The 15,319-nt window shown below is 39.5% G+C and overlaps 1 protein-coding gene across 2 annotated transcripts in view; it reads right to left on the reverse strand.

Moving 5' to 3' along the window:
• The window catches only part of LOC146488730 (uncharacterized), a 68,186-nt gene that overhangs the window by 51,608 nt on the left and 1,259 nt on the right, over positions 1–15,319 (reverse strand). Inside the window, exons 3-8 of one of the 2 annotated variants that reach the window (XM_085113375.1) lie at positions 13,253–13,503; positions 12,781–12,898; positions 12,094–12,201; positions 11,582–11,766; positions 10,777–11,110; positions 7,003–9,132 (exon numbers count right to left, since the gene is read on the reverse strand). The exons of the other annotated variant lie outside the window; for it this stretch is intronic. Coding sequence (XP_084969501.1) covers positions 9,089–9,132; positions 10,777–11,110; positions 11,582–11,766; positions 12,094–12,201; positions 12,781–12,898; positions 13,253–13,503 — 1,040 coding nt within the window. The 3' untranslated portion in view covers positions 7,003–9,088. Of the gene's footprint in view, positions 1–7,002; positions 9,133–10,776; positions 11,111–11,581; positions 11,767–12,093; positions 12,202–12,780; positions 12,899–13,252; positions 13,504–15,319 lie in introns of those variants that run through there. 2 annotated transcript variants of the gene reach the window in all.

Genomic DNA, 15,319 nt, shown 5'->3' on the forward strand with positions numbered 1-15,319 from the left:
CTCAATTTATGAATAAGCCTACAAAAATGTAAAGCAAAGAAAGGGAGATAGAAAGAGATCGAGAAAACAGGCGACGAAGAAGCGAAGTTCGACGTCAAAGAGAGCGATTGAGAGTGGTAGCAAACAGGCGAAACATGAGTGACGAACAAAGAGAGAAAGAACAGGAAAGGGTGCCTAAAAAAACCCGTGTTGCAGCACAGGGTTTGAGTGTCTCATTCCACATTCGCTTACATAGATGAACGTATGTGCTGTAAACCGGGTTGTTTTTCGGCGGGCAATGCATGGCCAACTGCGCTGCCGGCCGCGTTTGTTTGGCGGGAAGTTGCATCACCAACTGCGTTTGAAAAAGAAAATAAAAGAATAATTTTGAAGACGACAAGAGACAAAGTCAATTTTTATATGTGACCAACAGCAGGAGAAAGAGCAAGGCAACTAGCGGCAGGAGAAACAAATCGACTGGCACATCATCAGAATCTGGCGCAACGAAACGTTGGGTTTTTCCTCTTGAATTGAAACGTTTCGCTCACTTAACGTTGTAAAACGAACGGAAAAATCAGCAATGGAATAAAAGGACTGGTTATTCTCAGAAGAGGCGAGTACATTCATGCAATTTTGCTGACAAAACTTTGTTAGTTTGCTGGTTTGCAAGATATTGTTTTGAGACGCCGTTTAATTTAAGCGTAAACTAATATTGCTAACTTCAGAACAGTCTTTTGAGCTCATTTTTTCGGTCCATGTTAATGATTATTTCCCTTGGAGTTTTATTTTCTGATCTCATCCAATTTTGCCGTCAAACAGCGGGAGAAAGAGCAAGGCGGATCGCGGCGGGAGAAGCAAATCGACTCTTTTAGCAGCTTTTAGAGGCGGCACTTCATAAACAGCGGCCGAATCTTGAAGAGAAATTATTTTACTCTAATCCGGCGCGATGAAATGAAATTAAGATGCGATGGATTTTTCCTCTTGAAGTGAAACTTAACGTTGTAAACGAACGAAAAAATCAGCAGTCGAATAAAAAGTATGGTTATTCTCCAAAGAGGCGAGTATATTCATATGATTTTCTTGACAAAACTTTGCTGTTTTTGCAAGATATTTTTTTCTTGTAGTGTTGACACTGCAACTTGTTTAACCTCAGAGCAGCCTTTTGAGCTCATTTTTCGGTCCACGCTTGTTATTTCCCTTGGAGTTTTATTTTCTAATCTTATCCCATTTTGCTTCATTTAAAAAAAATTGATTCTGAGCTTAAATAATCAGTCAAACAAACGTCTCCCAACATTGTATCGTTGGCATAAACTACTGACAAGTTTTTTCAGGCATATAATTATTTCTAATTTTAGCATTTATTTCTGACAATCTTAATAATAATATTAATAATTTATTATTTATATAGCGCGCGAATCATAAACAGATGCTCTCGCGCGCTTTACAATAAAGATATCCCAAATAAATATAATTTAAAATTACAATGGCAAGGTCAATGACTAAAATACAATTCTCAATAAAGGTCAAAGGCTTGACAAAATAATTGAGTTTTTAACCTGTCCTTAAAAGATTGACACTTTGTGCGCAGCGAACTGCGTTCGGTAAATTGTTCCAGAGCGCTGGTGCGGCTACAGTAAAGCTACGATCACCCAGCGTACGCAGAGTCTTGATTCTGGGCGGTTGAAGGAGGACTTCGCTGGACGACCTAAGACTATATCTAGATACTGTCTTTAGGGTGATAAGTTCGCTAAGATACGCTGGAGCGAGTCCATGGATAGCCTTATACGTAATTAACAATATCTTGAAGTCAATACGATACTTCACTGGCAACCAGTGCAACATTTTCAGTGTTGGAGAAATATGATCGAAACGACTTACGTTACAGATAAGCCTGGCAGCAGCGTTTTGGACGCGTTGGAGTTTTTGCAGTTCAGTAGTAGGTAGGCCATATAAAACGCTATTACAGTAGTCCAGGCGGCTAGTAACAAATGCATTAACTAAAACTTGAGTGTTCTCAGAACTGAGAAATTTCCTTATTCTTCTAATATTAAACAAATAAAAGAAGGCGGCTTTACAAGTCTTGTTAATATGACTGACCATCTTAAGCTGATTATCGAGCCAGCAACCTAGGTTTTTGGCTTCGGATGATGGCAGGACTGTCGCATTGCCAACGCAAAGTGAGTCAATGTTCACTTTTGACAGCTGCTGCCTTGTCCCAATCACCAGAAATTCCGTCTTATCATCATTTATCATCAAGCGGTCTGTCAGCATCCAGCGTCTAATATCGACAATACATGCCTGCATAGCTGCGACAGCGTTAGCAGCATGTTCAGGGTCAGGCTTGAACGCAATGTAAAGCTGTGTGTCATCGGCATAGGCGTGAACTTGTGGGAGATGACGTTCCATGATGGTGAACAGCTTACTTACATACAAAATAAACAGGAGTGGACCTAAGCAAGACCCCTGAGGCACGCCATATTTCACTTCAAAGCTCTTAGATGTATGACCATGAATAGATACTGACTGGGAGCGCTGATAAAGGTAAGACTGGAACCAGGAGAACGCGTGGCCTGAGATACCAAAATCAGAGTGGAGGCGATTTAGCAGTATGGAGTGGTCAACAGTATCAAAAGCAGCACTTAAGTCAAGTAGAACCAAGAGAGTGAGCTGTTGACTGTTCATGTTCATCAATATGTCATTCTTGATACGAAGCAGTGCAGTCTCCGTGCTGTGGTACTCACGGTAAGATGACTGTGCTATAGGGTAGAGATCATGCAACGTCAGGTGGTCATGAGTTTGGTTGAAGACGGCACGCTCAGTAAGTTTAGAGACAAAAGTGAGATTGCTTATAGAGCGGGGATTTGGAAAGATAACCTCTTTTTCCTCTGCTTTTGATTTCTTTAGTCTGGGATGGACAACGACGTGTTTCCAACTGTCAGGGAAGCAGCCAGATTGTAGGGAAAGATTTATCATCCTTGTAAGTACAGGCAGCAGGACATCCAGGCACTCAACAACAAGGTGACTAGGCATTGGATCTTGGGAACATGACTTTTTGCTAGACTTAGTTATCAAGATGCTGACTTCTTCTTCGGTAAGAACGCGGAACCTGTCAAGACTGGGAGCATCTGAACTACCAGGATGTACCTCATCGGTTGTATCAATACTGGGCGCGGCAGCATCCAGTCTGGTATGAATAACATTTACTTTTTGAACAAAGAAGTTTCCTATGTCGTCAGCAAGTGTCGCGTTATCTGGGTAACCTTGGAAATGTAACTCTTTTTCATGATTGAAAAGTGTTTTTGCGGACTTAAACAGCTTGCGAGGATCATGGCTGTTCTCCTGTATTAAGCTGGTATAATACTCTTTCCGAGCCATCTTCATCTCATAGGTTGCCCGATTTTTCTTTGCTTTGTAGATCCGAAAGTCGCAATTTAGTTTTGTTCTCCTCCACTTCCGTTCAGCATGACGGCGTTCTTGTTTTCCCGAGTTTATCTTCTGACTGAACCAGGGAACAACTGGTCTTTTTGTCACTGATTTAGTAATAAGAGGTGCATGTCGGTCTAATGTGGAGGTTAGAGTCTCATTATAACAGGAGACAAGGTCATTAAGCTCAGGTGTGAGAGTGTTATTACATAAGTCTGACTTTGACAAGTCATTCCGCAAAGCCTCCATGTTAATTGACTTCAGTTTCCTGTAGGAGATCTGCGCCTTTTTAAAAGAAGGCTTCTCGACTTGAATATTACAGTGGACAGGCATGTGGTCAGAGAATAAGTGGTCGGCCCACGGAGCAGAAATAAGTAGCTGGTCCGAGTTTCTTGTAATGATAAGATCCAAGGTGTGACCGCTGATATGTGTAGAGACCTTAACGTGTTGGTCAAGACCAATACTGTCAAGGAGTCCGCGAAATCTGGATGCATCTAAAGTCTCCGGAGATCAGGAGCTGGTCAGTGCAGAGGACGGCAGATTCCAGATATTGGGAAAACTCGGCTAGAAACACACTTGTAGTGGTTGGATGGGCTTCAGAATACGGTGGTCTGTAAATAATTATCAAATGGATACGCTGAGTTCCAGATGTTATCTTCCACTCTGAATATTCAAAAGATTGAAATTCGCCAGCAGTGCATTGGCACACGCTTAAATTCTCTCTGAACCCCAGTACCACCGCCGCGTCTGCCAGCCCGTGGGTGATCTAGGAGATTGTAGCCTGTAGGAGTGCACATAACTCTTGCAGCAGATTCATTCACGTGGAACCACGTTTCTGTAATTGCAACAACATCTGGCTTGTAATCACAAATAAAGTCAGTAAATTCGGCGGCTTTGTTGTTTAATGACTGCGTGTTAATTGTACAGAAACGTAGATAATTCGCGTCTTGGGACGATGGCCCACAGTACCGTTTTATGGGTCTTAAGTTGTTCAGATTCCTAGTGCGAGATGAAGAAGTTGAGAAATCGTTGATGCGACACGGGGCGACCACAGATATCCTACGAGAAACGTTGTTGAAGGGTAGTCGGTGGACAACGGTCAAATTCGATGGGATTCTTGATCGATCAACACGTGTATTCGATGGAGCGCGTCGCCTTAAAGAATAATAGGATGGAATAGAATGATCACTATTGTTCACAGGACCGGGGTTCGATTTGAACACAAGGTCTCCTTCCAATGTGCAATGGAATGTGGCACAGGTGTTAGAGTAATACGCACATGGGCGCTTGGTTCTCTTGACTTTGTACTGTTTGAATATCAAGCGTACCGGCGCAAAGCTCCGCGGATAGTGAATACAGTCTGGACAGCCGAAGTTACAAAAGGTGTCATTCCAATCTTGGCCGTAGAACAATAGTTTATGATTGTTGGAATCCGTCGCATTGTTGGTAGAATAAGCAATAACTAATCGATGATCCAAAGTCGACAGCAACCAGACAGAGAGATCTTGGTTTCCTACCGGAATACTGTATCTTTCAGGGAATGCAGCGATCCAGGCTGTGCCACTAATGTTTAGATATGGCTCGAGGTAGTTTAGAATACCAGGGAAGCGAAAAACAGAACTAAAATTAGGGAGCAGCAAAAACCGTGGCTGCCCATAATTAACACCTCAAACACGACAGAGAGAATCTTGACAGAGAATCTTGACAGAGAACAAACAAAAATACTTAAAACAGTAGGATATAACGGCAAAGATTAAGATGTGTGAGTAATTTTCACTGGAAGTCTTTTCAAAGAACGTTTAAAGCGAATCTAAAATTAAAGAGTGATTTCATTTTCATCAAAACAAAGTTTACGCAAAACATTCATTCGCTTGTTTTTTTTTTTTGTGAGATCGTTGTTTAGTTTATTTCTGTACTTATTGCTATGAATTACCACAGTGCTTTTTTCATTTATTACTCAAAGACATATTTGAAGTCTGTTTTTTGGTTAGTGTATCCATTTTCTCTGAGGTTTATAGCGAACGGCCTACTTGATAAACAAAATTTACTAGACAGTGACAGTGCAGGTAACGCGCGTTGGCTGTTCACAAACCGGTTTGCCTCGATCATCTTAAAAACTAAAAAGAATAATAAAAACAGAAAATATCATTTTGAGTCCATTTAAATTCCGATTTTATAACACAGAGGGCAAAATGTTCCTAAAACTATCAAGGAACTTCGTAAAACAGTCTGTAAAACACTCACCGAAGGCGCAAGCAAACCGACAAATTATTTTATTTTTTCGTAGCGTACAAAACAAACAAAATCGACGAGAACAGTTCGCATTATACACATGTAATTAAGAGAGAATACAAGTTTAATTCAGGAGCAAACTAACAACGATAACTCAAATGTTAGGCATCGATTAATTGTTCACCTGCGCTGTGAAGCTTCCTACCGCTTGGAAATCACACGAACATAGATCGATAAAAATAGCAAACGATGGATCCAAAGAAGGAACTTGCGGAGTAATTTCTTCCTGCTCCTTCCTCCCATCAAAAGGACACTTTTATGCTCGGTTATCGTTTGTTGAAAGCACTTGGACGCCATGACTGATTTCAGTTTCTCAACCAAACAAAATAAAATCAATCCGAACCAAGTCTTTAGCGTTTGACACAAATAATCTTTTGCTGTTTCTTGTGAGAGACACGAAAATTAACCTTTAGGAATTTCATTCCTAGCTGCAGCACTTGATTTCCATGTATTTTTGGTACAAACAACCCGGCACGAAGAGGCGAACTTCGAAAGAACCTCAAAGAACTTGTTTTTTTGGACACAAAATACAGAAACCAAAACGATGTAAAACGGCTGTCGTGCTCAGCCAATCAGGAGTAAGTATTTTTGCCCTCGGTGAAAGGAAAATTACGAAAAACGGCCCTCTGTTACATTAAATCAGCATTTATTTTGCCCTCTGTTTTACTTTGTTATTGTTGATGAGCAGTTAGCTGCATATGCATTAAAAATGTACTATATAACTTCAGAATTGATCAGGAACTCATAAGGTTATTACGTTCATACAATAAGCAGACTTCTATAAATGTTTATTAAAAAAAGGATTGTGGAGCTCCGCTTTTAGGCTTGGCTAAGTATATATAATAGTGGCTCTAAGTTCTTCGCAGTTTGGTCCCGAGTGTTGTTCTCCCTGCTTCAGGGAGCAGGTCACAGTGAGAGAGTGTCGGCGGACCACTGTGTAAACCAGGAAATAGCTCAACAACATTAAGATGGCCGCTAAGACAATCAAATGCCTGGAATTACATTTACGATGATCCAGTTTTACTATAAGCTTTATTCAGATGCTGAGATTACATTATTCATTACTGAGACAGACGTAAATTAAAATTTTTTAAGAACATTATGTTATTCTAAATTTACTTACTTAATTAATGTATGTAGCTTCAAGCCCTATAGACTGTTCACAGTCCCCCTATTTTTCCGTGGGATTCGTGGGATATTTTCCATATCCTCGCTGGTGAGGATACTTCCCTATATTTTTACTCCCCCTCCCCACTCAACTAACCCTCACCCGGTCTCCCCTCGGTAATTTAGACACTCTCCCCAGATTGCGCTCGCCTTTACAAACTAAGATGGGGGCAGCTCTATCGAAGCGTACCAGTCTCGAAAATCCAGCTCCAAACTCAGCCTGGAGTCAAAAAGGTGCCGTTTGACAGTAGAAAAACCTCTCTTCACAGAGCTGCTTGACAAGATCACCCACAGGCCCAGCTTTATACATTATGAGAAGGAAATGGGGAAATATGTTGCGATAACTTTCAAAGATGTTCTCCCAGAAAGACATACGCCCTTTGTTAGCCTTTGAATTTAGTCGCTTTTAGTGCCTTAAACCATTCAGCCCCTTAAGCGCAAGTTCAAGACTGAAGTTGCGCTTGCTTACTAAAAGGGACACTGAAGACTGAGTAAATGTAAAAACAAAAAAATTAAATGTAATTTATTTACCCACGAAGCGCCAAAGAGCTCTAGGAGCTCGTTCAAAGGTGTCCGTGCGTTCCGGGTCGAATTGGAATTTGGACGTGTTCAGCCAGTATTCAAACACAAGGCCTGGATGACTGGCTCTTGCAGAGATTGATACCGCTTACCAATGCATGCTCTTGTGAACCCTTTCTTTTCCCTCTGTCACCTTCTTCATCTCAAAGGTTTCGTTAACTTTGGTGATGCACTTATCTGCTTTGTATGGTGGCGTGCAGTTGAAGTTGCAGTTACTGTAGCGTGGTCAGCTGAGTCAACTTCTTGGTGGAGAAGGGGAACACTAGCTCTTTTGAAGCAGCCAGTTGGCTCAGCTCTTGCCCTTACACTCTTCAAGACCCGCATCCAGTAAATCAGTTACGAGAATACCCTGACCTCGCATGATCAGGATGAGATGGGAAGTAAGACGCAAGACTCTGCGATCTAGCTCTAGAGCTCCAAAATACCCATACGTCAACCACTGGTTTAAATAGCATATCAGCTGTGCTTTAAGGTCTGGCTTGCTGGCTTTGTTGTTGCCCACAATTATATTTTAGGCAAACAACACCGGGCAATGTGAGGTAGTTCACAATCATTACTCTAATGCCATGGCAGTGATGCGCTTGGAATCTGGTTCTCTTAGGGTGAACCTATGTGACTGATAGCCTCTGTGCCAGCCGGCTCGTTCTTTCCGATGTTTCGGAATAAGTAGTAAATACTTGACATCATTTTCATCTAGAAGTTTAACGTTTGAAGAACGCATCTTATAAGAAAGTATCGCTTGTGGCCAGTTCAAGTCTATGGTTTACACAGCAGATCACGAGTAACCATGGTCTTCATGATTTCATTTCATTAGTCAAATGTGTAATGTTTAGTATACTTAAGCAACTGTTAAAAGCTCGCTAAAAATGCTCAAAATCTCATGACCGAATCTCCTAAAAACAACAAACGGGCACTTAAACTAATCAAATTATTTCTTTTAGAAAATCGATGTCGTTAAAGCGCTGCGATGAAATATCGGAAGTGCTAGTCTAATTACTTAATATTTTCAACACATTAATTTAATAACTATCTACGTGTAGCGTATTGTCCAAAAGATACTATCCTACTTGGATGTTTTAAATATTGGTATGCGGTCAGTGCAAAAGTTACTACGCGTTTGAATCTACTTAAAGTTCCTTTTGTTTTATAAAGTCGATCTCAGAAGCATTATGTTACACTACACTGATACGCATTTGGTTACATTTTAAGAAAGGGCGCTTTCTAATGCAGAGATATTTTGCGCCGTTTTGTGACTGTGGGAAAAGCACATCTTAGTAAGGGCTATGGAAATGTGGCCACAAAGAAAATTGGAAGTTGGAGCAGTTTACCCTATTTGGAAGTTACCAACCACACAGTTTTTAATTTCTTTCTTTTTTTTTTCCTTTGGAAATCAGAGCAATATAGGGCATTTAATTGATTGAAGCTTAATTATTTCTAAAAATTTCATGGTTACCCTTAAATTTCTTCATCGATCTAATAACACTTGTTAAGATCTGCTTTTTCCGCATAGTCATAAGCCGCGCAAAATACCTTGAATTACTATTTACTAGGCTACTATTATTTCTCGGACTACCCCGAGATGCACCAGCAGAGCGTATACACAACAGTAACAGGAGTCGCTGTCATTGAAACTTGTTATTGCATCTCTTCAGCGGATGAACACAGCTAAAACGTCAGCAAAGCCGATATCACCTGGAAATTAAAAGTTTGTTTTTAAAACATTGGTTACCGATAAAATTCGTGGCTATAAGAATTAAAATGAATGAACGAAAAAAGAAAGAGCCCGATTGAGATAATTATTTTACTTTGCCAAATATATGCAAACTAATACCACCGCAAAGTTGAAGTGTTGTAAATGTCTTAATTAAGGCAACACTGTCAAAAGAGTTGTTTTCTGTTGAGCGCGTCCCTTTATAGGAAATTTTAACCGATAAAGACCATCATCTGATTTCTCCCCAAGTGTGTCACTCATCTGATATACGGGTCATAAAAAATAAGGAAATGATCTCTAAAGTGTCGTGAAGACTCAGACAGTATCATTAACAATTATTCCACGAGCGCGCGTTGGATGTGAGATGATCGATAGCCAACGAGGCGCGTAGCGCCCAGTTGGCTATAATAATCCCATATCCAACAAGAGTGAATGGAGTAATTGTTTTATCAAACACAACCAGTAAATATTGCTAGATGTTGCTGATTTCGCTTTGCAAGAACAACCAATTTAATGGTCGTTAGTTTTCGGTTGAGTTGTAATGGCTCATTTATCATGGGCGCTAAGCCAAACAAATCCCTGGAATTGCCTAATGCAATGATTCAGTTCCTAATAACAAGAGATATACAGAGAACAGCGCAGAGAATATCAATTTTATAATTATATGATAATGATAATGATTAAGATAATTATTTATGGCTTATTAAATGCTTGCTACATGACGGAATGATGGTTTACGCTTTACGTGAGTAGATCAAGACATCAACATTTGGTGTTGGGGCTCGAATTTAAGGTTAAAAATGGCGACAGCCCTAGGCGGGAGGGAAACTACTACTTCAATTGCTTGGGCTCTCTCTATTTACCTTAAACTTTCGGTTTAACCCGTTGAAATGCGAACGGTGCGTGCGCATCAAACGAAACTTTTCCGGAACAAACTGGAGGAGGTCCATTTGTTCCGTTCCTGAACAGAAGTTATACCGTTCCATTAGCACAATATTTCCTTTACCATTTTGTTGTCTTCTTGTGCCATCACTGCGCCATCGCGTTGGTTTTTTGATCTACCGGTCAGATTACAAGTTTGGAATGACTGAAGAAAATCCTTTTTATTTCGCACGGACTACCGAAATTTGTAACCAAACATTTTGGCTGAATAGAAAGCCACTACCCCCCTCCCCCCCCCCCCCTTCCTGCTCCTTATAAATTGCCTGGTCAGAAATGTTCAACGCAAAATTTCTCAGTCCACCATGCCCCCTTAGTAACTTACTAACAAATGCTAGAATGTTGCAAACTGTACATGTATATGTGATTCTTAAACTATTTAATTTGCTAATTCTACCGAAAATATTTACAAATTTTACTGTCAATCTACATTTTACGATTTAACAAATGATTGATCTTCTCTAAAAAGTCCTTTATTTTGAAATATTTTCGTAGCATTAAAGAATCCACACAGATTACATATCGCATTTTCATCGTTTCATGCACATTGCATATTTCTGTTTTCACGTTTGAGAAAGCGAAATTAACGGGGGAAAATCGAAATTCGATGTATATACACGTGGATTTGCATAATGTAAAGGCCTCTCGGGGTTTTGATTTAAAGTTTATGAGGTAGAGTTACTTACGATTCCTAAATTTCACCCAGTTCATCGTGTTGCTGTAAAGAATATTGGTACCGGAATTTCGTTTTCCCCAATTGCAGCTTTCAGATCTACTGTTGGTAATCACCAACCATCCAGCATCATTCCGGCACCCGCCATAATTTTTGGAAATATCAAAGGAACGTTTATTCCAGCGGCCATTGATGAAAAAACCCTGTAACAAAGTATTTCTGCTAAGGTCATTCCAATAGGATGACGTAAGAGTTTCCTTGGAAAACCACTTGATGTTGTCTTCCCCGTTGGCTTTAAACTTCAGATAACGCACTGCTGATCCACCCTTGTACAGCACAACCCGAGCCTACAGTCAACAAATACAATGACAACAGCTGACAATGGACTTTTCTAATGTCATTCACCATGTAATTGAGTAAACAACAACAAACACAAATTAGGTCTTCTCTATAGTCAATATTTCGGTAATCAGTTGACAAATTAGGATATCAATTATTGGTCACATGATTTACCGGCCCGAGAAGTAAGTTCAATTGCGTGGGTCAATTTATACGTAATAGTTTCTGAGCTGATTTCTTTTTCTGTTGGTGTAGTGCAACATGGGGTGAAAATTAATTAGTCCGATTCAAAGCACTGGTACTGCCATGGATTTTTATAAATCGGGCCAGTTTTCGTCAGCTCAGTCATATTACGTGCATCATTAAGAACTGCCAACAAATCGTGCAATTGAAATTTAATAAAATACCAATGACACCTGTAGTGTTCGTCCATAGAGAGGGTATTTTGCTGTCCTTTATGAAACTGCTTTCTTACGTACCTCCGTAGGGTTTAACATTTTCCAGTTGTAATCCAATACAGCGCGGTTTTTGTAGTGCCCCAAATGAGCTTTAGTTGTGTCCAGGGCAGAGATAACGGCTTCAGAAAGTGTATGGGGTGAATTCCACAGGTCGGCAACATATGGAGAAGAAACACTCGCAACGACTTTAAATACCATCATCCAAGCTGTAAACAGAGTAGAACATAAGCATTGGACTTCGATTTACTCTGCATCGAATAAAACTGACAAAGGCAAACATCTGTTTATGATGTCAAGAAATTAATCCGAATAGTTGCAAATTGTGCTTATTTCATAGAGCTGACAACAAAATTTGTACTAAAACTATAAGAATTAAAGTATTCAGGTCCAAACTATCCTGTATCGGATATGGCTACCAAAATAAAATAAATTATTACGACAAGAAGGTAGCTATTGACGTAAATGAGTAAGAAAATAAGTAAACTAAAAAAAACAACAACAACAACCGAACGACAAGTTAAAATTCTGAGAACCTCCTCCATCGCTGCTCTGATCACAATAAACAGGCAAATGCTCCGTTTCCACTGTCATATTGTAGATTCCCGTTTCCTTCGGAGCTTCGGAGCAGATCTTATAAACAGCTGGCAAAGATAAAAGGATTAAATGAAAAAAGAAAATAAATCTAGAAAATGGTACAGTGATAAGTTCATTACATGACAATTTTTGATGGTCTCTTCAACAGACCAATGTTTAGACCTTGCCAGCAGCCACACAGCCCTTGTCTATTTATCGGACCCCCTCTTTTTTTATCTCAATATTCACGCAAACGTATAAAGGCTGAGTAAATTGGTGGCATTTGAGCAATAACAACGTCTCTGTCAGAGGAATGTCCATGTTTTTGTCTATTATGCTGAACGAGGTGGTTCTTGGGTTTAGTCCTGTTGGAAACCTACAGTGTGAAGGAGTCATGTAAAGCTAATTAGCAGTAACCCCTGTGGATTACATATCATGTTTTGCAAATAAAAGTGTTTTCAACTTTTGAGTCTAAAGTGTGGCCAATAAATAAAAGCTACTGAGCAGCACTTTCCTACGATAACTCACGACGTTAAATATTCTAACTAACGATAAAAATAATACAAATGATATTTCAATCGGAGAAAGTCAGCATAGGGGATTAATTAGGAATGTAAGCTCTCGCTTCAAACGTTAATTTACTGTACCATTTTTATCACAAAACTTCCCAGCAAAGCCTGGTTGACATTTACAGTAGTATGTATTATCTGTTGGGTTGATCGCGCACTTGCCATGCGAAGAACAGTTGTTATTGGAGCAGGCATTCTGTTGAGTATAAAAACAGTAACCATTTACTTTCACGGTCGATATCTTAGAGAATCATGTCAAAAACAAAACAATGTAATAAAGTGTGACGTCTCATAAAAATGAATGGGTAGAATGATGGAATTTGATGAGATATTTGGAAAAAACATTGTAGAAAAAGTCCACTCTGAAAAATCAGTTCCTTGTTGCGCCGTTCACGGATACTTCTTACAGTTCTAATTTTCCTTTACAAATTCTCTAATTTTGTGTCAGTTTCTTCGGTTTACAACAGGTGCAAAACTACAGAGATTAGTATGGTGAGATTACATCCTACCTACATAGCGCTATTAGAAGCACTGTTAGCGGAATAGTTACCTCTGTCCCTAAATAAACAAATCCATCAAGCTCTATTAGGTCTTCAGGGTGTTGTATGTGATCAGAATCACTCAGTTGGCAGACGAAATGTCCGTCTTTAAGGCGGCCGAAGTTGTAAGACATGCAGTAGTCGTCAAGGTAACATGACACACGGCAGGAGTCTTCTCTGTCAAGAGTGATATTCCTCATCACGTGATTTACAAGAGCGTGTCCGTCATGTGGTGGAGTAAACTCCAGTGACCTACAAGCGTCTGAAAGAACAATTTTGAAGTTAACCGAACGGCTGACATTAATTTGGAAAAACCAGACCAGTTTTGTTCTACTCTTTGAGTTCTAATGAGAAGCGTAGGTAACGAAATAAGGTATCTAGCTAATGAATTACTCCTATTGAGAGACTGTTTCTTCTAATCTTCTTCCACATTGAAAATCATGCACAGATCGAGAAGGAATTTAATCTGCTTAAATTAGTAGCGAGGTGCACTTTTGCCAGAAAGGAAGTTTGTTTTCCTTTGTGAATTTTCGAATGTTTAGATAAAGATTTCTCCTCAAACTTAAATTGTTTAGAATACTGAAAATCACCCGAGGAGTCATTTTTAACTACGGAACAGCTTTGTCACGGCCATCCTCCTGGTGTCACGCATGATGAAAACTCAGAAATTAAAACTGTTCTATTTTCAAAAGAAAGTACAACATCGAGCTAAAAAATTGTGAAAAGACATATATTTAGGTAATCTTCCCTTGAATGAAGGTAAAAAATTTTTAGGCCTCCCGGTTTTGAATTTTCTAGAATTTGGTGATGTCACGTGAAAACCTTAAGTGGGTTAATTTTTTAGAGAAAACATATGAGCTTTTCTTCGGTACAAACGAAACTGTTCGTAATATCCGGGTGTCCGTAGAGCGGGGTTCCACTGTAATAATGCATAATTTATGCGTTTTAAGACAACATCCTACATCCCATGCTTTTGTGTATCTTTGGTGGATAATATTGGCACAGGAAGATCTTGTTCATTAACTGAACGCCACGAACGTCGAATTATCTTAAGATAATCACAATTCCATTTCAGAGCGAACACTGATCACTTAAAAAATTAAATAATAATAATAATAATAATAATAATAATAATAATAATAATAATAATAATAATAATAATAATAATAATAATAATAATAATAATTATAACCATAATTATGCGATTGCAAGAATTTTCCAGCAGGTGGCAGTACATTATACGCACTAATTTAAATCACAAAGGACGCACGCGAGTCTGAATTAACAAACAAACTGTTTTACAGCAAATACTCAGTAATTCTCTGGGACCTTCGGTCTCACCTTTAGCGCGGTTTAGTTCTCTATGCACTGAGAAAACTACATATTCTTGGATGATAAGTTTAATTCTAGCTTTGAAGCAAATGCATCCTGAATCAACTTCAGCCGGAGTTTTATGTTAAGCCCTGGTCAAACGGCGCATGTTAGTCAATTATCTGAGTTGAAGATAGAGTAGTTAGTAGTCAGTAGTCAGTAGTCAGTAGTCACTGCATGTGAGGTAAGCCTTTATTGTCAGGGACCTGCCAAGTCTAAACATTGCAAACATGGCGTCGCGTTAAGTGACAAAACTTCGCACAAATGAATTTTTCGCGGTGAAAGAGGGCGGCTGCCTGCTTCGTTTTCCTTCAGTATTCGGATAAAAAACGGAAAGTTATTCTAGAGAGCGCTGGTTGAGAAAACAAATGACCGAAAAACTATGCGCAATATCATAGTTGATGATAGTCGATGATACTGCACGGATAGTTGGTGGTCACACGAGCGCGCGAGTTTCATCGCCCAGAATCTTACTGTCTTTCGCGACATATACTCACAGTACCATCAGCATCGACTATCATGTCCGTCTGGCCAGGGATTTAAATCTCACATTAAGCTTGAGTTGTAACTCTAGTTGGCGTGATAAAGTACATTTCAGAAATGGAAGAATGAAATGGTTCTTTTCTCTTTCTTTCATTCTTTCTTTCTTCTATTCTCCTTCTATTCCCTCTTACTTGCTTATAACAGGTGCGCGGGTTATCTTCCGA

This window comes from Pavona decussata, unplaced genomic scaffold, assembly GCF_977016875.1.
Source record: "Pavona decussata unplaced genomic scaffold, jaPavDecu1.1 SCAFFOLD_8, whole genome shotgun sequence".
NCBI lineage: Eukaryota > Metazoa > Cnidaria > Anthozoa > Scleractinia > Agariciidae > Pavona > Pavona decussata.